This window comes from Tenrec ecaudatus, chromosome 1, assembly GCF_050624435.1.
Source record: "Tenrec ecaudatus isolate mTenEca1 chromosome 1, mTenEca1.hap1, whole genome shotgun sequence".
In the NCBI taxonomy this organism is placed as follows: domain Eukaryota; kingdom Metazoa; phylum Chordata; class Mammalia; order Afrosoricida; family Tenrecidae; genus Tenrec; species Tenrec ecaudatus.
The window spans coordinates 67,046,153-67,070,615 of record NC_134530.1 but is presented as its reverse complement, the minus strand read 5'-3'; the positions used below and the strand labels follow the sequence as shown (position 1 = coordinate 67,070,615).

Here is a 24,463-nt window from a genome sequence, read left to right as displayed (position 1 = left end):
TTTAAATATATTTATAGCAAAGATTAAGATTTGAAGCAGCTATTCCACAAATAATACCCTGTAAGCTATAATTGGATTAAAAAAGCTACTGGTAAACTATAGAAACTCCATCCTTTGGAAATACATTATTTTTTGAACCAAGAATCAGGAGCAAAATGTGGTTTGGATGACCACAGTAAGAGGACCCAAAGGACTTGCTGCATAAAGATTTTTAAAGCATCTATATAAAAAGAGGGGTGAGGGGATGAAGTCAAAGTAATTGCCATTATTCTTATGATTTGAGACTGGGCACCTAGAAGAGGGGTCCAGCTTTTTTATGCTTGTGTGCTGGTCCACCCGCCCAGGCCTGTACTAATGTGGCAGCGAAAGCTTTGGTGTCGCTCTCTAGCTAAGAACTTCTAATTCTATGAACAATTTCTCTGTGCACTACTATGTGCCCACAGATTAACATGCTTCTAAGAGATTATATGTCCAAAAGAAAGAAAATGATGTCAATTAAAATCTAGGTCTGCCAAGTGCCTTTTTTTCTTTTTTGTATTTTAATCTCCATAAGAGCCTTGTGAGGTGGGAATTATTTCTTCCATTTCACAGATGAGAAAATGATATGCAAATAGTTGTCCAAGGTCACAGAACTATTAAGTGACAGGGTTAGAAGTTGAATCCAAGCCTATCTACAGACAAACCCATAATAACTTTCAAAGACAGTAACCAAAAGAGGCAACAATTCTGTCTTGCTTCTGCTTATAAATGATCTCCAGTGTATTTCTGGAGATCTGTGGTTCTTTGGAGAGGTAGATTAGTTTCCCAAGATGCTCTGCCAAATCACTGCACATGAAGTGGCTCTAAAACAATAGACATGTATTCTCTCACAGTTCTGGAGACTCACAGTCTGAAACAAAGGTGTGTTCAGGGGCAGTTCCTTCTGGAGGCTCTGAGGGAAGATCTGTTCCAAGGCTTCGAGTTTGGTGATTACTGGCATTCCTTGACTTGGAGCTCATTATTCCAATAGCTTTCTCCATTGTTACGTAGCTTTCTTCCTGCTTGCACACACGTGTGTGTTTATGTGTGTGTGTGTCCCCTCTTCTTTTTTTTGTTAAACATTTTATTAGGGCTCATACAACTCTCATCACAATCCATACATACATCAATTGTGTAAAGCACATCTGTACATTCTTTGCCCTCATCATTTTCAAAGCATTTGCTCTCCACTTAAGCCCTTTGCATCAGGTCCTCTTTTTTTCCCTTCCCTCCCCGCTAACCCCTCCCTCATAAGCCCTTGATAACTTATAAATTATTATTTTGTCATATCTTGCCCTATCCGACGTCTCCCTTCAACCCCTTTTCTGTTTTGTCCGTCCCCCAGGGAGGAGGTCACTCGTAGATCCTTGTAATTGGTTCCCTCTTTCCAACCCACTCTCCCTCTACCCTCCCAGTATTGCCACTCACACCCTTGGTCCTGAAGGTATCATCCGCCCTGGATTCCCTGTGCCTCCAGCTCCTATCTGCACCAGTGTACATCCTCTGCTCTATCCAGACTTGCAAGGTAGAATTCAGATCATGATAGTGGGTGGGTGGGGTAGAGGAAGCATTTAGGAAATGGAGGAAAGCTGTATTCTTCATCGGTGCTACATTGCACCCTGACTGACTCATTTCCTCCCCTAGACCCCTCTGCAAGGGGATCTCCAGTGGCCGACAAATGAGCTTTGGGTCTCCACTCTGCACTTCCCCCTTCATTCCCTCGGGTAAGTTTTTTTTTTCTCCTGATGATGCCTTATACCTGATCCCTTCGACACCTTGTGATCGCAGAGGTGGGTGTGCTTCTTCCATGTGGGCTTTGTTGCTTCTGAGATAGATGGCCACTTGTTTAGCTTCAAGCCTTTAAGATTCCAGACGCTATCTCTTTTGATAGCTGGACACCATCAGCTTTCTTCGCTACATTTGCTTGTGCACCCATTTGTCTTCAGCAATCGTATCCTGGAGGTGTACACCCAATGATATGATTTTTTGTTCACTGATGCCTAATAACTGATTCCTTCAGAACTACGTGATCACACAAGCTGGTGTGTTCTTCCATGTGGGCTTTGTTGCTTCTGAGCTAGATGGCTGCTTGTTTACCTTCAGGCCTTTAAGACCCCAGATGCTATATCTTTTGATAGCCAGGCACCATCAGCTTTCTTCACCACATTTGGCTGTTCACCCTCTTTGTCTTAAGCGGTTGTGTCAGGATGGTGAGCATCACAGAATGCCAATTTAATAGAAGAAAGTATTCTTGCATTGAGAGAATACTTGAGTGGAGGCCCAATGTCCTTCCGCCACCTTAATACTAGACCTATAATTATAAGCACATAGATCTAGTTCCCCAACCTCATATATATATGTGCATATGTACATGTCTTTGTCTAGACCTCAGTAAATGCCCTTTGCCTCCCAGCACTTTCCTCTATTTCCTTTGACTTTCTTCCTGTCCCACTATCATGCTCCTTCTCTACCTGGGTTCTTCTCTTCTTCTAAGGACATCAGTCATACTGGATTTAGGGCCCATCCTAATCTAGTATGACCATATCTTAACTAATTACACCTTCAGATACCCTATATTTTCAAATAAGGTCACATTCTAAAGTTCTGAAAGTATGGGCTACGACAAGGCCACACATAAATGAAAAATAAGCAGGCATTTTCATCACCCTTTATTTATTTTTCTCACCTTTTCCACTTGTTGTCGCAGTAAAACAACTTCATTTTCCAGTTGTTTAATTCTCTCATCTCGTTGGTATACTTCTTGATCTAAAAGATCCTTGAGTTTATGATTCTTGATTTTTTGGTGGTGATGCTTCTCATTATGCTGTCTGTAAAAATCAATTTGAGTATGTAAAGGTAGACCTGGACACAGTTAAATTTTACTTTGCCTCCTTAATCTGCACCTTTCTTGGCTTTCCTCTTCTCGCTTAAGGGTCTGGCATGAGATGCAGACATTCATTCTGCCTCTTAACTGTATGTAGGTCTTATTACCCCCACCACCACACCCAGGAATGGATAAAGGATAAAAGGAAATCAGCCTAAGTCATCCCCATGGGTCAAGTCTCTGGATTACCTTGGTCTTGATGGATGATGGTATATCAGTGTTTACTTTAGAAAAAAATCTTGAATTCTAATCCATTTTAGCTTTTAAAATTTCATTTATTTTATTGTTGTTATTAAGACTCCTTGGCTTCTGATACCTCAAGTCTAAATTCTGAATCTGACTTAACTACTGCAGTTATTGATTTTAAGTGTCCTAATCTGATATTAAAGGAGCTCCTGTGGTGCTGCCAAGCAAGCATTGGGCTGCTGATCTTAAGGTTGGTGGTTCAAACCCACCAACAACTTTCTTTTACCAGGGAGAAAGATGAGGTTGTCTGCTCCCATAAAGATTTACCGTCTCAGAAGCCCGGTAAAGGATCTATATGAGTTGGAATAGACTCAGTGGTATTGAGTGGGAGGTTAATATCCAGATAACTGGGCCTGCTCTCAATCCTTGTTTGAGTCTGGACCTCTAACCACCAACTCTATGTAAGTCTTTACTCTGATTCTAACCTAGATCTAAGTTATTCCAATCAATACATGGAAAAGTGCTGGCTACCATTAATCATTAAGGAAATGCCAGTTAAAAATCACAGTGAGATACCACTTAGGCCTACTAGGATGGCTAGAATAAAAAAGACAGATAATATCAGGTATTGTTGGATGTTTCATGATCATATGTCTGGCTTCTAAAAAAACCTTAGATACCAAGGCATGGGTGAGTTTTCTTAGTTGGTAATACTTTACAGGTGTGGCCAAAAATTACTGCTGGGAAAATAAGTATTATCTGCACAACTCCATTGGGATACAACTGGGAGCTTGCTTGTACCTTGTCTCCTGGACCCGCCCCCTGTGACCTGTATATATGTTAATTTTTATCAGTATCCTCTCTGTAAGAGACTGTAAGTGGATATATTAGCCTTCCTAAATTCTGTAAGCTCTCACGACATTGAACCTGAAAGTCGTCTTTGGGACCCCTGACATAAAGGCCTATAAAAAAGAACTTTCCAAGGCTGTACAACTAAGAAGGGACAGAAATGAGATTGAAATAGAATGAATTTGAGTCCAGATTTTGTGATATTGCCACTAAAGATTACTGCTTTGACTTGAACCCATGAGAAAGATATTTCCATTTTACGCATGTTCAGATTTTTCATTTTCCTAGGAATAGCTTAGTATAAACTAGTACCAGGTTTCAGCTTCTTCTCGGTTCAGTTTAGAAGCGTAAAGTCTAGCAGTATACAAATAACCTATCTGTTACCTTTGCGTTTCCCCGCTACTCCTAAGGTTTTCACTGGGAAATTAAAAAAAATACTTTCATTGGGGACTCTTACATCTCTTATCACAATCCATACATTCATCCAGTGTGTCAAGCACATTTACACATATGTTGCCAACATCATTCTGAAAGCATTCTCTTCCCACTTGAGCCCCTGATATCAGCTCCCTGTTTCTTCTACCTCCCTCCCCTGCCCGCCCTACCTCAGGAATGTTGATAAGTTACAGATTATCATTTTCGTATCTTACATAGTCCTCTGTCACCCCTCACCCACTTTTCCATTGTTCATCTCCCTGAGAGGGGGGTATAGGTTGATCCTTGTGATCGATTACCCCTTTCTCCCCCCACCCTCCCCTAATCCTCCTGGTATCTCTACTCTCCTAGTTGGCCCTGAGGGGATTATCTATCCTGGATTCCCTGTGTTGTGGGCACTTATCTGTAGCAGTGTTCATGTTCTGGACTAATCCAATTTTTAAGATAGAATTGAGGTCATGATAGTGGGGTAAAGGAAGCACCAAAGAGCTAGAGGAAAGTTGTGAGTTTCATTAATGCTATACTGCACGCTGACTGGCTCATCTCTTCCCTGTGACCCCTCTATGAGGGGATGTCCAATTATCTACAGATGGGCATTGGATCTCCACTCCATGCAACCACCACCCATTCACATTGGGTAAGATTTTGTTCTGGGTCTGAGATGACTGACACATGATCCCATTGATACCTCATGATCACACAGGCTGGTGTGCTTCTTATGTGTGGGCTTTGTTGCTTCTCAGCTAAATGGCTGCTTGTTTATCTTCAAGCCTTTAAGACCCCAGACACTCTATCATTTGATAGCTGGACACCATCAGCTTTCTTCACCACATTTACTTATGCACCCATTTTATCTTCAGCGATCATGTCAGGCTTGAATGTGTTCTTGTGTTGAAGGAATAATCAAGTCGCAGCCCAATGTCCACCTGCAATCTTAATTCTTAACATATAGATATGAATATATAGTTCTATTCCCATATATATATTTACATATATACATGCCTGCATTTAGATCTCTATAAATGTCCTTTGCCTCCTGGTTCTTTCCTCTATTTCCTTTTACTTTCCTCTTGTCCCACCATCATGTTCAGCCTTCATTCAGGTTTAGTAATTCCTCACTGCTACATTGGGCAATTTTTTTCAGGGGTAGATCACCAGGTCATTTTCCTATCTGTCTGAATCTGGAAGGTCCACCGAAATCTGTCAACCCTGGGTGGTCCTGCTGGTATTTAAAATATTGGTGGATAGCTTCTAGCATCATGCCAATGTGCAAGCCATGATGTATAGGGGTGGAGGGAAAGTTTTAATAATTCCTTCTCCCCTAAATCTCTAGTCTTCAACCCTGGATATACAATAGAATCATATGAGGAGCTTTTCTGAAAAATATTGATTTTCAGATCTTATCCCCACAGAATCTATTTTAACTAATCCATGTTGGGGCCTAAGGCAGGTACAGCTAGGGTTAGGAGGCACTGCCCTGAAAGTATGGGCAAAACTCACTGCCATCCAACTGACTGAAACGCACAGCAATCCTGTAGGACAGGGTAGAACTGTCCCCGTGGGTTTCAGAGACTGAAACCCCACCTCCGGGGGGTGGAGGTGGGAGTGTACAAAGCTTCATCTTTTCCCTGAAAAGTATAGACAAATAACCTAAAAATATATACCGTCTCACTAGCCCTCAAACTAAAATAACTGTAACTGAACAATAAAAACAATAGACTGTATTGAGCATTGAAGCCAGACATAAAAGAGCCTATGCAGTGTACTTCATTTAAATGAAATTCTAAGAGGCACAAGTCAGAACAGTGGTTGATTTGTGTTTGTGCTTGAGCTGTGGGTGGAGAATTATTGGGAGGGAGAGCAGGATGTGCACATTGATTGCAAAATGACAGAACAGAATTTTTAGGATAATGGAAACGTTCTATCTCTCTGTAGCAAACTCACTGGCATCAAGTCGATGTCAACTCAGTCAGCCCATACGCAGTGAAAACTATGAGGCTCTACCCTGTGTAAGGTGCAAACCTGTCAGAGCAGGAAAAGGAACATATTCCCCACTGAAACGAGCAACAAAAAGTGATAAAACTGCATCCTGTTAAAGTGGGAAGCTTGTGGGATTCCAATATAAGGTGACCCCTTGAGTTCTGGATCTCAGAGATTTCACTGTGTCTACACACACACACACACACACACACACACACACACACACCCTCTCCCATGGTTTCTACGTTTCTCCATGATATGATGACCAAAGCAAGATAGTAAACACTGAGAAACATTTTGAAAAACATTTTTCCTATGAAACATAAACAAAGGTTTTAAAATCATCATAGACACCACTATTATAGTAGATATGTGCATGCATAGATGTGTATATGCATATAGTAGAACATATAAGGACAAGAAACTTGAAACAATAGTAGGAATGGAACAGAAGACTAGAGAGCTAGGAGTGTGGGGGTGGATTGCAGAGAAAAAGCTAAAAATAATTCAAATAAATAAATAATATGATACATTGAGGCAGTGGAGGAACTCTGGCCCTCTACTTAAGTATTCCCTCAACACAAGAGTACGTTGTTATAATAATGTGCCACTGGGCAATGCCCACCTCCCCAACATGATCGGTGAAGACAAACTGGGAGCATAAGCAAATGTAGTGAAGGAAGCAGATGGTGCCCTGCTATTAAACGATACAGCATCTGGGGTTTTAAAAGCTTGAAGCTAAACAAGCGGCTATCTAGCAAGGAAGCAACAAAGTCCACATGGAAGAAGCACATCAGCATGTGTTATCATGAGGTATAGAAAGGAACAGACATCAGAATTCTAAAAAAAAACACCCAGCCTCATTGAGGTGATGGAGAGGGGTTAAGCTAGAGACCCAGAGCCCATCCGTGGATGATTGGATGTCTCCGGGCAGAGGGACTGCATGGAGGAGAAAGTATACTCAGGGGGCAGCTTAGCAGTGATGAAATATACAACAGTCCTCTAGTTCTTTAATACTTCCTCTGCCCACTATTTTGATCTCAGTCCAATCCTGAAATTCCTGCTAGACCAGTGTAATGACAGTGGCACAGACAAGAGCTATCAATACATGGCATTCAGGAAAGACAAAACCCCTCAGAAACAGAATGGGAGTAATGATTCCAGGAGGAAGGATAGGGGAAGGGAAAGGGGAGGAAGGGAGGGAAGGGGGCATAGAGAGCAATGACTCCTCAGGAGATGAATGCCAGGACAGTGGGTGAAGGGATAGAATGGGTGGTATAAGATATGTATAAATAATCCTAACACTACACAATCTATTAAGGGTTTGTGGTAGTGGCAGGGTAGGGGAGGAAGGGGAAAAAAAGAGGAGCTGATATCAAAGGGCTCAAGAAGAAAGATAATGTTTAGAAATTGTTGATGCCAACAATTGTACATGTCCATTTGAGATAATGGATGGTTTGTTATAATATATGTAAGAGTCCCCATTAAAATGATTTCTTTAAAAATAATAAAATAAAATTTACATCTGCATAAAATAATATCTCTTAATGGGTGCCAGACACTGTCTTCAGGGTTTTTTACCTACATGAATTCACTGACCCCTCCCATCTGCCTTATAAGAGATGTACTGTTATTTTGCCCATTTTAAAGATGAGAGACCTGAGGCAATCCTAAGTTAAATCATTTTCCCAAGGTTATGCAACTAGTTTCTAGTAGAATCAGGATTTGTACTCAGGCAGTGGGGCTTCAGAGTTCAGATTTGAACAATCAGGCTACAGTCTGGAGAGGAGAGGCAGAGAAATACAGCAGAATGAAGAGCAGAGAATCGAAGAAGAAACCAGGAAGAGCTCAGAAACATCCATTTCAATTGAATACTGTTAGATCACACTGGATGCTGAGTAGCCAACCCCCAACAGAAAGTGATGACTCTTCTCTGAGCTGCCCACTGCCTAGAATGATAATCAGGGGTTCAGGCAGTTATCCAAAGGATTGATCATCAGATGCTGCCCAAAGGACTGATGATCCAATGTGCGCCAGAAGACCTCACTGACTAATCAGAACACTCAGGTCAAGATAACGAAAGAATTCGGTTGGTGTCTAACCTAGCCACTAGCGTCCTACCACCTGGTCCCTATAGAATTTGATATCATACCCCTAGACGGGCATCACCCTCTATTATGAGGGCTCCCACTTTGTGGTTGAAGCATTCTGTGCTTTTGGTTTCATTCAACTCAAGAGGGGGCCTGCTTCACTCTAGAGAACCGTCTCCCTGTTTAATAGACCACTGCTTGGCCCGGCACGTGTCTGGCTATCTCTATCGTTTGGACAAGCTATTCAGGAGAACTTGCTAGTTCATTCTGAAGCAGAAAGTGATTGGCATGTAACAAATGCTGTATGCCACAGCCTGTGGATAAAAAGATGCATAAGATCTCTGGTTCATGCTCTATAAGTTGATGAGGAAGGCAGGTAGTAACATTTCAAAACAACGTGGCCAGTTCTGAGTTAAGTACAAAGAATGAGCACCTCACACAACCCAGACTAAGAGGGTCAAGAAAAGTTTCTAAGAGGAAGGAGATGACTCCTGAGCTCAGAAAAAGGGATTGGGAGAGAGTAGTTCAGGCTGAGAAAAGCGTTGAAGGGGGAAAATGTCTGAAGGCAAGTGAGAAGGGAACACAGCAAAGCTCAACAAGTATTGACTCCCTTCCCTCTCTTTCTCTTAGAAGAATCCTGTGGATAGAACTTCTGGGAACAAGAGAAATGATGTCGGCCCTCTTAAAAGTTGCTGCAGTGAGCATCTCACTACTTGGTCCTGGAGCGGGCTCAGTAAACATCGCTATTGCACACGTTCGCTTACCTCATATGGGTATCAAGTTGGTTCAACAGTTTCCCACATTCTTTATGTAGAGCGTCCTTCTCTTGCTGCAAAGCAGACAACTTCTCCGACAGTTCCTGGTTGCTCTTGAGATGCTGAAAAACATTATTTTTAGAATGAGACTATTCTGGGCTGGTAAAGGCATTAGGTTTGAGGGAATGTAAACTGGTAAAGTCTTTGTACTAAACTAGGCTTACTGTGGTTCCACTTTGTGAGAGCATACTTCCGGATTTCCAGAAAGCCTTTTCCCTCGGCCTTTCCAATGGTTTTTGTGAGCATAGAATTCCCTGCATTAACCATCTTTCAGCTTGAAAGGCACACAGTGTAATCCGTTCTTCTGACTTTGCCCTGAATGATCAAGTGCTTGATTTCGGAAGTGACCCCAGTGGTCAGAGCCTCAAATGTGAGGATGGGAGGTTAGATACCTGAGTATGGTTAGACTTGAAGGCAGTGTGATCTTATCGACAGTACTGAAAATCTATGGCAAAAGTGGACTTTTTCTCAGAAAATTGCGTGTGATGCAGTGCTTCGGGAGACAAAGTGACAGGTATAGAGAGTGTCACAGTGAAACCGAGCACTACAAGGGTACTGTCTGGCCACATCTTACCATACGCTCACAAGGAGAAAATAGCTGCGCTAGCAGGCTTGGAAGGGTTCAATTATTGAGCAGACGCTGTCAGAGATCCAGAAAGGTTTTATGTGCACCCTAAAAGAACCTCATGTCTTATAGCTAGCAGGCCAATGTACAAAAATACCCCACAAATTTAAAATTTCATCCAGTATATTTAAGGCACTACAAAGTGTCAGAAGTCAAAAGTGACAGCATTTAATCCCCAGACACAAAATGAACATGATTAATGTAATTAAGCAATAGGGCCAGAGAGGAAATTAAAATGGTTTAGTGTCAGAAATCTTTGGTGATAGTTAATTAATCACAGTGGTTCTAGAACTAAAATAGAGCAGACTATTAAAGTATTACTTGAGTTTCATTTTTAAAACAAGAAGGTTACAGACACTGAAGTAACTTTGCATGTTCTCTTTTTCAGAGATTAACTATATCTTCAGTTACATAAGTCAAACTTGATCATATTCTCTGGAAGCATAACACTCTTCTTTGAGGGTTAAATATGTATAAAACCTTGAGCTTGGGATTTGGATGGGTATGGAGCGTCCAAAGTGGACTACGGCGGTACTCAACACGAGCCCTGCTTTTTACAGTTCCCTCCTATGCTGGAGATCAGAAAAGTAGATTCCCAGTCTCCCTTGGCAGCCAGGCTCGTTTCATTTCTGAAAATGAGAGACACTTGCACAGAATTTGGAAAGCAAAGCAGTGCTGTTCTAGTTGTTCAGTCAGGTTCCTCTTGTGCTCATCCCATGTCTGTCAGAAGAGGCCCTGCCCACCCACCCACCACCAATAGCTTTCTTTAAGGCGCCTCTGGGTGGACTCAAACTTCCGACCTTTCCGCTATCAGAGAAACATGCTAACCTTTGACACTATCCAGGGACTCCAGTATTAGTACAGGAGAAAGGAGAGACGTTGTTGTCTTCTATCACTGATGGATAGTTAACAAGTGGACACCAGAGGAAGCATTTGTAGGAGCTTCGGTAAGTTCCTATGAATCTCAGACTGGTTACTGGAGCTGATTTCCTTATCACTTCTGAATTTGTTAAAATCAGCAGTCATTACTTCTGGTTTTCTACTCATTTCCATTCCTCCCTTCTAATAGTTTTATAAGTGTTCTATTCCTTATTAAATCTTTTATTGTTTGACATCTTTAGGGTGGATCTGGTTTTACTGCTTGGACCCTGAGATTAATATGTAAAATAAATGCTGACTAAAATCAAACTCACTGCCATCCAGTCCATGCTGACTGCCCACGTGAGCTTCTGAGACTGTCACTGCTTATGGACGTAGAAAGCCCTATGTTTCTCCTGAGTGGTAGCTGGTAGTTTTGAACTGTCAACCTTGCAGTTAGTCTAACTCACAACCTCTATGGCACTAGGGCTCCTAGCCACTGTTAGCTAGCATTCAGGCCTATAGAAATAGGAAAATTGAGAAGCATCTCTTCTTACCTCATCAGATTTTCTTTTTTCATTTTCCAGAAGGGTCTCTTGTTGTTGAATTTTTAATTGTTGCTGCGAACTGGTCACTTCCAATCGACTATCTTTATCCTGTAAGGCTATCACTTGCCTTTGGAGCTCATTTATATTCTGCTCTAGGAGCTTCCTGAAGCCAATTAATGGAATTAAGTTACAAAGCAAACTACAAAGTTTTACAAAGGGAAGTCTTAGACTGAAGGTTTTTTTTCTCACTATCACAAGGAATTTCCCACCTGCCAACCCCAGGTGTGTGCGTATGGAGGGCGCTGGGGGTGAGATGTGTGTCTGTAAGGTAAAGAGACCAATGTGGTGAACCTCCTCTGAGACATATGCTTTCTTAGTCTCCCTCTCTCCTCAAAACAACCTTGTAAGTAGGGAATCATTTTTCTTATTCCACAGAAGAGGCAGCAGTGGCACTGACAGGTTTAATCAACTGGTTGAAGTTGGAACAGGTAGGACTCAAATCCCAAAGCCCTTATTATTTTATACTTTTTGAGTTGCTTTCCGAGTGGAGTCCTTTCATTTGGATTCAATAGAGTTGATACTAATGTAAACATGCTACCACGACTGCAGCTGAGTGATAAATGAAGCTGCATTTGATGAGGAAATGCATCCTTTCCCAAAGGACCATCAGAAGGGATGTCATCAGACAGACCGTAGTTCAGGAAAGCCGTTTCCGAGGAGCTCAGACTAACTCATGTGGAAGGCAATTGGCCCAGCAGAAGACGGCAATGGAAGGAGCCTGGTAGGAAGGCACCAGCCAAGGCACTAATTCTGAACAGAAGAGTTTGCTTTCGATTGAATCCAAGATTCACATTAAGCCAATAATAGAAATAGATTGCTGGTTACTTAACAAACTTTGTGCAAATCCTGGTAGCATTTTGACGAGGGAGTCAAAATGTTCCAAAGCTGAGCATCCCTGAAAAGGTTCTTATTCTCCCTCTTGTCTACACTGCCAGGAAGAAGGACTGGGAGAGTGTTTACAAAGACCCTGGATCTTCTTGACTCTGACCGCATTAGATAGCTCTAAAATATAAGCACAGCACCCCAGACAAATAACACTTAACAATACTATTGTTTGCATTGTGCTCCTGCTGGTATTTGAGCAGGTTTCAGAGGAGCTTCCAGACTAAGGAGCAGACGATGAAGAAGGAACAGGCTGTGCACTTTTGAGGAATCAGCCACTGGCCACCTTATGGATAACATGGGAACGTTCTCAGATACTGAGACATCATGAAGAGAAGCAGAATGTTGTCAGCGGCAGTGCCAGAAGATGAGCCCCGTGGGGCAGGCAGAAGGCATTCAAAAGATGACAGAATAAAACCCATTTTTTCTTAAAATATATGTGAACCAGGCTTAGCTCCATATAAATAAGAACCATCAGTTACTAACATTTAAAAATAAACACAAAAGGCGTAGGGAATCCCACAGGAAGCACTAATAAGAACCCTAATAATCATCACAACACAGGGCAGCCGTCCTAGGCACTAGTAGTACTTGGTTGATGGTGATTAAGATTCTCCGAAGTACTTGGAGCTGCTTGGAAGAAAACCAGCTGTCACTTAATTACAAAATACAAATTTTATTCTAGTCTGAATCTAGTGCCAATTGTAAGAGAGAGTGGGAAAAGCAAATGCTACAATGTAATTTTTCTCAGGAAATCCTTTCATTCAAAAACATTTTACGGGTGTATCAGTTCTGTGTCAGAGCTGGAGAAAACACTCTGCCCTTAAGTATCCAACTCTCACACAAGAGACAAAGGAGCACGGAGCAGTCAGAACACAGCATAGGTCCAGAGCAATCAGCACACAGATGAGAAACTGTGACAGTGTGTCTCAGTGGGGACAGAGACAAAAATACCACATTCTTCAATTCACACTGCTGGGGACGTGATCCCCGTCCACTCAGGGCAAGGGAAGATGGCCGCTCCTCTTACCTCCTCTGCTGTTCTTCCTGACATTGCTGCTTTGCTTTTGCTTCATTGTCTAGCGCTTCTTTGATTTTTAACTCTTGTTGTTTCTTCTCCAAAATATATGTGTCTGTGACATTAACCTTCTGAACATTTTCTGATTTCTGCTTCAGATTCAAAATCTTGAATAAAGATATTTTGTGAGAAAAACATTAAGAAGAGCGTGACGTTTTCTTCATTTGAGAGAAATACCCTGTGCACAACAAAAGTGAAAGGACTAGCATAGAAACTGGATTTTAGTAAAGCCCTTGACTAGATTACGCTTAATGGAAATGACTTAATTTTTGCAATACATACTGTATATACTCAAGTATCAGCCAACCCAAATATAAGCCGAAGCACCTAATTATACCACAAAATACTGGGAAAATTATTGGCTTGAGTATAAACCTAGGGTGGGAAATGAAGCAGCTACTGGTAAATTTCAAAATAAAAATAGATGCCTATAAAAATACATTAATTGAGGCATCAGTAGGTTAAATGTTTTTGAACATTTATTTCAAAGAAAAACAGTAAACTAACTCAGCAAGTGGAAAAGAGGGTCAACAAACAATATGGTGTCAACAGTAACCATACTCACTGTGTTACTGTGTGGCTGCATTACTACACACACTGCCTTACCGCATGTACACAACGCAGCTTGTACAGTTTGAGGCCTAATGCAGGATGATGATATTCCAGAATGTGATGACATGACTGTTTGCCAGAGCAGCCTGTGTTAGGGTCATAATATACACGCCGCGCTGTGTATGCGCTGTGTTACTGCATGTGCTGCGTTACTGCATGCGCAACGTTACCACACATGTATGGGAAGTGCTAACGCAACACATGCAGTAACACAGTGTGTGCACAGTGCAGCATGTATATGATGAGCCCTAACACAGGCTGCTCTATGCAAGCATAGTCAACACTGGGTCCAGATAAGGGTTAATAAGAAAATAGAAAATAAAATATAGCAGACTAAGTACTTAAATAAACATACTGTATATCCAAGACCAGAGATATACCTGTACTTGCATTCAGCAATGCTTGGGTGGAGTGAGGGGGCGTGACCAAGCACGGGTAAGACTGTAAAGGCTACGTCATTGGTCACAGCCCTGGGGAAGAGCGGGAGAAGAGTGGCCTCATCTGACGTTCATCTGACAAGGATGCGGTGCACCCCAGGTACCAGCACACAGAGGCGGCAGGTTCTTGCCAAGTACGGCACAGACAACACAGAGGCTGCGAGTGTGCAGGAGAAAAGAGGAGCGGTGACCTCAGCAGTCCTCGGACCACCCACAGAGGCTGCAGGCGCCCGCAGATGAGCCGGAGAACACCCGCAATGCACCGGAGAAAAGGTAAGTGGGACCCTCACTCGAGTATAAGCTGAAGGGAGCTTTTTCAGCATAAAAATGGGCTGAAAATTTTGGCTTATACATGAGTAAAAATGGTAATACATCAATGTAGTTCAAAATATGTGTGCAAAAGTAGCCTTATGAGGAAAGCCTTCTTCCCCTCCCTGCACTTTCATCTTCTACTTTAAAAACTCTAAAAACTCACTGCCATTGAGCTAATTCTGATTCATAGTAACCCTTGAGGACAGGATACAGGGCCCCTGTGCATTTCCCTTAATGGAAATAGAAAGTGTTGTTTTTCTCCCTGGTGGTTTTGAACTACTGCCCTTGAGGTTAGTAGCCTAACTCATAACCCACTACATGACCAGGGCTCTTCTAGTTATCTCCCACCAAATAGGCAACCACTGCTATTGGTTCTTCTTATGCCTTCTAAAGATACACATCCATCAGCAAGCTCAATGGGCCTCAACAAAGCAATTGTGAGGATGGCACACTCCTGGGTAGGGTTTTGTTGTGTTGTCGAGTCCCTATGAGTCAGAACTGACTTGACTGGCACCTTAGAACAAAACAAGTCAAAGCGCTGAGCTCAAACACACCAACCGCTTCTTGATCCTTGCAAGGAGGATGTGTGAGGTCCTTGGTTTATTGTGTCAACCTGGCCGATAAATCCATGTGGGATTAACTGAAGGGCAGCGAGATAAATGGCTTGATAAGCCTTGCCTTTTTTGTCTCTTGCTCTTTGATCATCAGACCAGTGTGCAGTTGCCTTGCTTGTTCTTTGCCTCAATTTGCAAACTACACTACCTGTGGGACACCTAACCCATGGAGTGTGTCGCTGTAATTTGAGGTTCCTTCAAGACCTGCTTCACCATACCATTGGAATTTACATCTCTTGAGCTGGGGACTGTCAGACCCTGTCATCTAGCTGACTGTTGGTGACCTGTCTTGCTGTTTGCTGCCTGTGCCCGGATAGCCTGAATTGCTCTACAGAGGACTACCCAGCGGCCCTCAAGACTTGAAGGACTGCCAGTGTCTCACACCTGTCTAACACATTTGAATTGTACTGAGCCATTTGTACTGCTTTATAGTTTAATTAGCTATTTATTTCTTATGTTATACATCTATCTATTTGTATAAGTACATATAAAATTATTAGCATTCTGGTTTTGGTTTCTCTAGAGAACGCTGTCTAGCACAATGTACGTTTGCTTCTGTAAGATCTCAGCCTGGGAAACCCTGTGGGGCAGTTCTACACTATCTGGCAGGGTTGCTATGACTTGGCATTAACTTGATGACAACGAGTTTGATTTTGGTGTCAGCAAATATGACTGCGTAGTTCTTCCCCATATAGACATTTAAAAACACCAGAAATAAGAGTATCACATCTACACTTATGTGCCTTACTTTTATGAGCAAATAATACATCATGGTGATTTTTCCTTATTACATGTACATATAGAGTTGTCATCTTTTACAATGGCATACGATACCACTGTAAGAATATATCATCATTTATGTAACTATCCTCTGATTGATGGACATTTTCATGGATACCTATCTTTTCTTATTACAAAAAAAGTGATACAAATTAATCCCCCTAAAGAAACTGCCTAACGATTAAAAGATTCAATCATGGCGTGGCTAAAGCTTTAAATGTTCAGCACAGCCTTGTGATGGAGTAAAATTTCTTAATACTGTCCTTTGTCCCATCTCTGTAGATCCCACCCAATGACTGGGTGGGCCTGTGCAAAGAGGGTGTGAATGACACTAAGCGAGAGGACCCGTCCGTTTTGTTACCAACCCCGCCCTGGCTGTGAGGATGCGCCAGCTTTGAAGTAGCAACAGAGAGAGAAGCCCTGAGGACCTTGGAAGGGTAAGTCCAAGATCTCTGAAGAGGTGGAGGCCAAGACCAAGTGCATCACAGACCACGGCATGGACACTCAGAGGAGCAACATCAAGACGATGGAGTCTTCTCTTTTTCTGACCTGGAACTATGAAAATGGGTAGAATGGCAGGGGGCTGACTTCCTGGCCCATGGAGGCAAAGCCAAGGGACCACACAGCTGAGAGACTAACAGCCGGAGAAAGGCTTGATGCCAACATAGCTGAGAGACTGAGAATCAGAGAGAGCTTGTCTGCTGGCTGAAGAGACCATTGATTGGATCCTTACTGTTTTCTGATCCTGACTTGTGGGAACCTCATTATGTACTTCCCTAAGAAGTTCACTTAATTGTGAGTATTGTCTATGAGTTCTGTATGGCCTTTGCAATGGATTATCAAACCCAGAATAGATGCAGAGTGGTGTGGGAGAAGCAGCCAGGGTCAGAATAGATCAAGGGTGGACAAATGGAGGCTTGTCTGTCAATAGGGAATATTCTCCTCAGCACTCGGGAAGCCAGAGGAGGGCAGCTATTGCTGTTCTCGGTTGTCATGTATTGCAAGTCATACAAACTATCTGTACATCCCACCATTTGTTTTCTCCAGTTCAATCCATCCAAATTCAGAGGCTCCTTCAGCAGGTTCACAGTGTAAGACTACCCTCCCAATTCAGAAATTTCACTCTATCACAAGACTGTGCTGAGTTTTACGCACGCTGTAATTAAGTGTTTGAATTGTTAGAAAGCTTCTACCCTCTCACCCCTTAAATGACAACTATCTTGACTTGCATGTTTTCATAACTGTATATAAGAATATATATTACTATAAGAACGTATCAATTTGTTTAACTGACTTCCTCATGATGGGTATTTATATTGATTCCAATATCTTGTTATTATGAACAATAGTATTACAAGCAATATCTGTAGAATAAATCACTAGATGTAGATTATGTTAAAGGTAATTTTGTTGTTGTTAGATAATGCTGCTACAAATCTGCTTTAACTTCCTGTCTCACCATATGTACATGCAGTAACATAGTTTCTCTAATGTTTATGCCTAGTAGTAGAAATACTATGTTGTACAGTACATATACATTTCAACTTGACTGGATAATGCCAAATTGATTTTCAATGTTTATACTGATTCACTCTTCCAGTTACAGTCAGCATATAAGACTTCTTGTTGTACCATATCCTTGTCAGTATGTAATTTTCTAAATTATAACAAAAAACAAAAACTTTTTACCAAGCTCTACCAATTTTACCATTAAAAAGTTTTGCCAATGACCTTTTATGGAGTAATAAAAATTTTATATCTGTCTTAAGTATACATCTCAATGAAGTTTTACCTGTGTGAGGGTAAGTAAAGAACTGCTACTAAGTTTCCAGTGCATTCGTGCAGTTTATTTCAAGACATGTTTACACCTGTCTCTGAGATCAGTAGATGGCTGTAGACAAGTGCTCTCCATTATACACTTGTCTTAGTCTCATCAGAGTACCTTCCAAAAAAGGCCCAATCAAAGCAAAGCAGTGGTTTCCAAGAGGATCTGTGGGGCAGTTTAATTTAAGGCAGAGAGGTCATCCTTGACTGGAGGCTTACTCCATGTGGGGACCCTTCATGTGGATTTTCGGCCTCCACTGTCATCCACAGCCTTCTGAAAACCAGATGTTCAGAATTGAAGCTCTGCTACCGTTCCCTCCTTTGGGTTTAGATTTTTATTATTTCCACTCCTTAGATCACACAAACTGTGTGCTTCTTCCATGTTAGTTGACACCTAACTTAGATGGCTGCTTGTTTGAAGATAAGCCTTTAAAACCTCAAACTCTATTCTTTCTGATGCCCAGACACTATCTGACTTCATCATCACACGTTGCAAAGGCTATGGTACTTTCAATCATCTCATCTGCACATGAAAGTTGGACATTAAATCATGAAAACCAAAGAAGCATTGATGTAGTTGAATTGGTGGTGAAGAATATTGTAAGTACTCTGGACTGCCAGAAGGACAAACAAATCTTTCTTTGGAGAAGTATAGCCAAAATACTCCTTAGGAGCGAGGATGGAGAGGGGAGGAGGCAGTGGAAGGTGAGCAGTGAGTCAATAAGGATGGGGGCTGGGGGATATTAAGGGTTCCAAAATTGATGGCAAGGAGGACGTAGCTTTTATGGTCATGCTTGATCAAATTGTAAGAGGTATTATGGACAGGTGAACAATGGGTAAACATGATAATGGGGCAGGAGGAAAGGAAAAATAAAAAGAAGAAATAATAGGTGTGTATACATATATATGTAAATATATAAATATAGGTGTATTTGTTTATATATGTATATATATGTAAATACAGCAAGGAACCAGATGGACTTTGGGCATCTGCTTAAATATTATCTAAGTCCAAGAATGATTTGTTCTAACAATGTGGCATTGCATGATATTCACCTTTCCAACAGGATAGCTATAGACAAAATGATTACATAAGTAAATGTGGCGAAGAAAGCTGATGGTGCCTGGCTATTAAAAGATACAGCATCTGGGATCTTAAAAGCTTGTAGTTAAACAACCGGCCATCTACCAGGGATGCAACAAAACCCACATGGAAAAAGCACATCAGCCTGTGTGATAATGAGGTGTTGGCAGGAATATGTATCAAAAGTTCAAAAACAAGCAACCAAATTGATGTGAAGGAGTATGGATGTAGTGGAGACCCAAAACCCACCTGTAAGATAACTGGAGAGTTCCTCTCAGAAGGGTCACATGGAAGGGATGATAAATCCAGGGTGAACCACATAACTATCTTCTAGTTCTTTAATATTTCCTCCTCTTACTACTATGGTTTTTATTTGCTTTACCTCAATTATGCTAGACTTGCGTTTGTTCATTTGTAAAATTAAGATCGTTCAATACATGAAAGCCAAGATAGATTACTTTTCAGAAACAGTAACAGGAGTAATGATTCCCTGAGTGTATGGGGAGACAGGCAGGGTCGTCCATCCATAGCATTGATGACTGTACAACGCCACTCAAGGTGAATAACAGAATTGTATGTGAATGGACACATTGGATGGTGTAAGACATGGCAAAATAATGGATAGATAGATAGATAGATAGATAGATAGATAGATAGATAGATAGATAGATATATAAAGGGTTTCTGGGGGGTACAGTGAGGGAGGGAGGGGATAGAGGGTTGCTGGTGTCAGGAGTTCAAGAAGAAAGAAAATGTTTTGAAACTGATTATGATAAATACTGCTTGATGTGATTGAACTATGGAATGTTAAGATATCTGTAAGAGCTCCTAATAAAATTATTTTAAAAAAGCAGTGAGGATAGAAAGACTTGGTCTCATGTACTTTGGACATGCTATCAGGAGAGACCAGTCCCTGGAAAAACATATCATGCTTGGGCAGTGGACAAGGGCAGTGGACAAGAGGAAGTGGACAAGAGGAAGACCTTCCATGAGCTAGACTGACCCAGTGGCTTCAACAACGGGTTCCAACATAGCAACAGTTGTGAGGACAGTGCAGGTCTGGGCAGTGTTTCGTTCCGCTCTGCTGTACATGGGGTCTCAATAAGTCAGAATTGACATGATGGACCCTAACAACAACTATGTAGGGTGGTTTCTGAGGCTGTAAATTGTTAAGGGGGCAGACAGCTTTATATTTCTCCTGGGAAGGGGATGGTGTGTCTGAACTGCTGAGCTTCCTGTTATTAGCCAAAGACTTACTTAACAGCACCACCAGGAGTTAGGGATATGTAAACACTGCTTTCAGAAACGTATAGACCTAGATAGAGGATATACTGAGAAACAACAGTTTTGCATTTGGGTATTTTTAATAAATGTTTCTATCATTTTGTAGCAAAATTTGTTTATTTGCCCTGTGTGACTAAGATGGAGAATATGTCCAGCAGGACTTTGATGGCTACCTTCAAATCCATACTCCAATTCAGGTAATCCTGTCCTAAACTCATAGCTCAATATATCAGTTCTTTAACTTCATTTTTGACTCAACATTAGGCTTCTGATATCACTCAGGTTGCTGTTGTCTACTTTTGGGTGCTTCGTAATGTGATTTATGTTTCTGTAAGATTTGATGCCAAGGCGCTGATAACATTCTGTAACTGTTGCCTATGATGACTGCCACCTGGTGTTATCTAACTGAAATGCAGAGAGCATTGCAAAATGATTTATTGCACAACACAAATCTAAAAAATCTCCCATCCAATGAGAGAAGAATAACATTTTTTTTTTAAAGAAAGAGCTCACTGCCATAAACTCAATGTCTACTCACAGTCACCCTAAAGGGCTGGGTAGAACCGTCCCTGTGAGTTTCCAAGACTTAACTGTTTCTGAGAGCAAAGTCCTATCTTTCTCCTGAGGAGTGGCTAGTGGTTTTGAACCGCCAACTTTGAGGATTATAGCCCAACAAGTAACCACTACATCAGGGATCCCGAGACGAGGACAAACCCCTTGAAATGAGACAGTGTAAAACAGAAGTGATCTGGTACTAGCCAGTTCATACTAATGCTTTAATGTAATTTATTTCTAGGTTCCTAAAGTATTAAAAATCAAAACAATCAAAGAAACAAAAACTTCTTAAGCTTTACTAGAATTGCATGAGGAAGTTAGGTCAAAGGAGAGGGCAGCACGGGGAGAGTAAAGAATGAACCCAGAAATCGACCTGGTTAGTTCTATCTTTGCTTCGTGAATCCTGGGGAAACAGGGCTGCAGTGGTGATGCCCACCAGGATGTTCTGTTTGCTATGCACATGAGCGTATACAAGCACGCTACCTTCTCCTCGGCATCAGCAACTTTAGCCTTCTCCTGAGCCAGCAGCTTGTCCTGTGACCGCATGCTCTGAGCCTGTGTGCGTACTTCCAGCTCCAGTTCCTTGATCTTCCGCTGACAGTGCTCCCGCTCTGCCGTGAGAGAAGAGCACATCTCTGTGCTGTCTAGTGACTTCTGCTGGGCCTGCTGGAGCTCAATTTTCAGCTAAAGATGGAGAGCAAATAAGGGTGACAAAAAATATGCATGAGCTGAATGTCAATGTGAGTCAGAAAAAACAGCTTTCAGAGGAAGCAGGATAGTTCCAAAAGTCGGCAACTACCAATGTCACATGGTGGATTCTATCCCTGGTACTGCCATGAATTAGTAAAGTTTACCCCGTCAGCAGGAAGCTTATTTAGGAAGCTTCTGAAGCATCTATACCGGCTTTCATTCCCTTTACTCCACTGAGAGTGTTTTTGCTAAGTGCAGCCTGGCCTCCTGCTGTCCATACACATCGAATGGACAAGTGACCTTTCAGTAGCAGCCATTTCTCCATCCTCGGTAGCTCTCCTCTCTACGAGTCTACACTACCAGGCTCTCCTGGTTTTTGCTCATCTTTCTGCTCCTCCTTCTTGGTCCCTTTAGTAGAATCATCTAATGCTATCCAACCTCTAAATCGTAGCAGATGATTGTGGGCCTTTAGGGAAGCTCTTTCCAAACCTAGAGTGATTCCCATGGTTTTAAATACAATCTTTATGTCAACACTGCCAAAATAAAACTCCCTGAGTCTATATTTCTGAAATGATTCTTCTTAATGACTTATTGCTTTCAATAAGTGATCCCAACATCCAGCCTTTCATTCAGGTCAATCATCGCAGAGGCCTGCTTTCCATCACAAGCCAATTCTAGTCAGTCATTTGGCTCTCCCTCCACAATAAATTACATATCCATCCTATCTGGCCTATGTCATCCTTGCTTGTCTAATTTATTAACTACATCTATTTATTATTGCTCTACCAAGAATACAATGGATTACAAAGCTAAGTTTGTTCTTTAAAAGGTCCGTTATAAACAATCTCATGAAAGTAAAAACAATCATTTTATTTAAAAAAACTAATAAGAGTGCATGATGGATAATGTCATGTAAAAATTAAAATTAACTGAAAAATGTTCTGAAAGAATAAAGTACATCAGAATTTGATACCAGAAGAGATAAGGGATTTGACTTCTCTTATAATTACTTAGGGAATTGCACCTGCACTTGGAAACTTTTCCACAAAGAAACTTTAGAATCAGAATGCCTCAAGGATGAGTTCTTCTAAAACATTTGAGAGGGTTTTGATTCATTTATCACCGAGACCCTCTGCTGAAATGAGTTCTGTCCGTGGCTTTTTGCAAAAGGGAGAGAAAGCAATAGCTTGGGAGTTTCCCCCGGCCCTGAGGAGTGGTTACATTGACCTAACCCTTTGAAGAAGCATTTTACTTTTGCTCAGGGAAGAAGCCAGTTCCTGTCATCAGAAAATGTTTGTTATTATGCAAATAGAGCCACGTACAAGGCGATTGGTGCCTACGAGGCAAATAGGGTATGTACACTGAGAATTACCTAGACTCAGGAACCTAAGAAAGTTGTAACACTGGAAACATCCCACAGTGGTGAGAGATGGGACTGCAGACCCAGGAGACTGGCATGAGCTGGCACAGAGGGCTTCTGGGCCTGTGGCGTTGGAAAACTAACTACATGCCAACCCATGGGGGCCGTGAGAGCTGTGCTCCTGTTCTTGCAGGAGTCTTGCTGGTGGAGTGTGGGTCTCTGGGCACTTCCCGGCAGAGCTAAAAGGGCTGTAACACCTTTTCTAGCAAAGCAGGGGATGAGAGGAGATCTCTTCTCAGCGGGGTGTGCCCAGCCAAGAGGAAGAGAGAGAGAACAGGCGTGGCCTTACTCTGAAGAAGTCCTGGTCCAGAGTGCTTCCTGTCTCACACGGTGAGAGCCTTCTCGGCCTTACCTGTCTGCTTACTGATGGTGATCCTGCTCGGTTACTTCCAAGTTCATCCTGATATCCTGTTGCTTCCCTAAGAAACCATATATCTGGGAGTATAGTCTGTGAGTTCTAGGAGGCCACTGGTAGAGAGGGAAGCAGAGAGGGTTGTGGGCAGGATGGCTGGTGTCAGGATTGGTAACAGGTGGAGAGTGGAGGCATGTCTGACCTCTACTTTACCGGAGTCAGCTTGGGCTGATCCTGAGGGTGGTTCCCATTCTCTCAGAAGTTACACAAGGTCTCACACTCCCACCACCACATCACAGCCCCTTCACTAAATAACCCGTCTAGGAGAACTACCTTAATGTTTTCTTCCTGAAGTAAGCTATTATGTTGCTTTAAGTCCAAGTTCTTTCCTCGTTCATATCGAAGCTCTTTTTCTGCTGAGTTACACAGATTCTGGACGCGGTGCAAATTCTGGCGAAGTTGTTGCAGTTCCTCTTGCTGTTGCACTTTAAAATTTTCTCTAGGCGATGAATACTAGAGCAAATGTGTTTTAAAAGAGAAACACGGAAAACTTGAAGAGTGTCAAACATGGGTTCAAATGGTCAAAACCAGAACTGCCAGACTGAGATTATTTCCATGTACATTTTTGTTTGTTTTCATTTGCTCAGAACAAATCATGCTTCTATGTTTATGGCTAGTTAGAACATGTTTCTGTAATTTAATTCCTGCTATCTTTGAGTCAAAGTGTCAGGAAAACTATTTGAACAAAAGGAGTTAATCACAGACAATCACCTTTTAAAAAATTCTTCACATCAATGACGGGGAATTGAAGAATGGATAGTTTGAGAATAAAACATGTTTAAAATGGGGATCTCCAAGACACCCCGGATAAATGTGGTAGTTACACAATCTGGTGTCAACTTGTGGAGGGATGGAATCTATCCTGTCAATTGGGTCGCAGCTTGATGACCTCATTTGGAAGCCCTAAAGAGATAAATAGCTCACTGGTGGTGGGGCACTCACTCACTCCCTGCAAGACATTCCTGTTGACAAGTCACATGGAGCTATGCAGATGGAGCTAGAGCCAGGGAGCTGAAGGAGTCATGTGGAGACCCCTGCCAGCATGTAGATGCTTCCACCTCCACTGGATCCACAAAACTTTCCACCCAATGGCCTGTGATTTTCCTGCACTCCGTGTCATTGTATGTGTTG

At 41.9% G+C, this 24,463-nt stretch overlaps 1 protein-coding gene across 7 annotated transcripts in view; it reads right to left on the bottom strand.

Annotated features, from left to right (window-relative positions):
- Positions 1–24,463, bottom strand: part of CCDC30 (coiled-coil domain containing 30) — a 112,899-nt gene that overhangs the window by 16,271 nt on the left and 72,165 nt on the right. For all 7 annotated transcript variants that reach the window (XM_075554726.1, XM_075554708.1, XM_075554717.1 and 4 more), the window contains 6 exons: positions 23,606–23,785; positions 21,294–21,494; positions 13,261–13,415; positions 11,298–11,451; positions 9,207–9,319; positions 2,705–2,846 (listed from right to left, as the gene is read on the bottom strand). In XM_075554726.1, the coding sequence (XP_075410841.1) occupies positions 2,705–2,846; positions 9,207–9,319; positions 11,298–11,451; positions 13,261–13,415; positions 21,294–21,494; positions 23,606–23,785 (945 nt within the window). The remainder of the gene's footprint in view (positions 1–2,704; positions 2,847–9,206; positions 9,320–11,297; positions 11,452–13,260; positions 13,416–21,293; positions 21,495–23,605; positions 23,786–24,463) is intronic.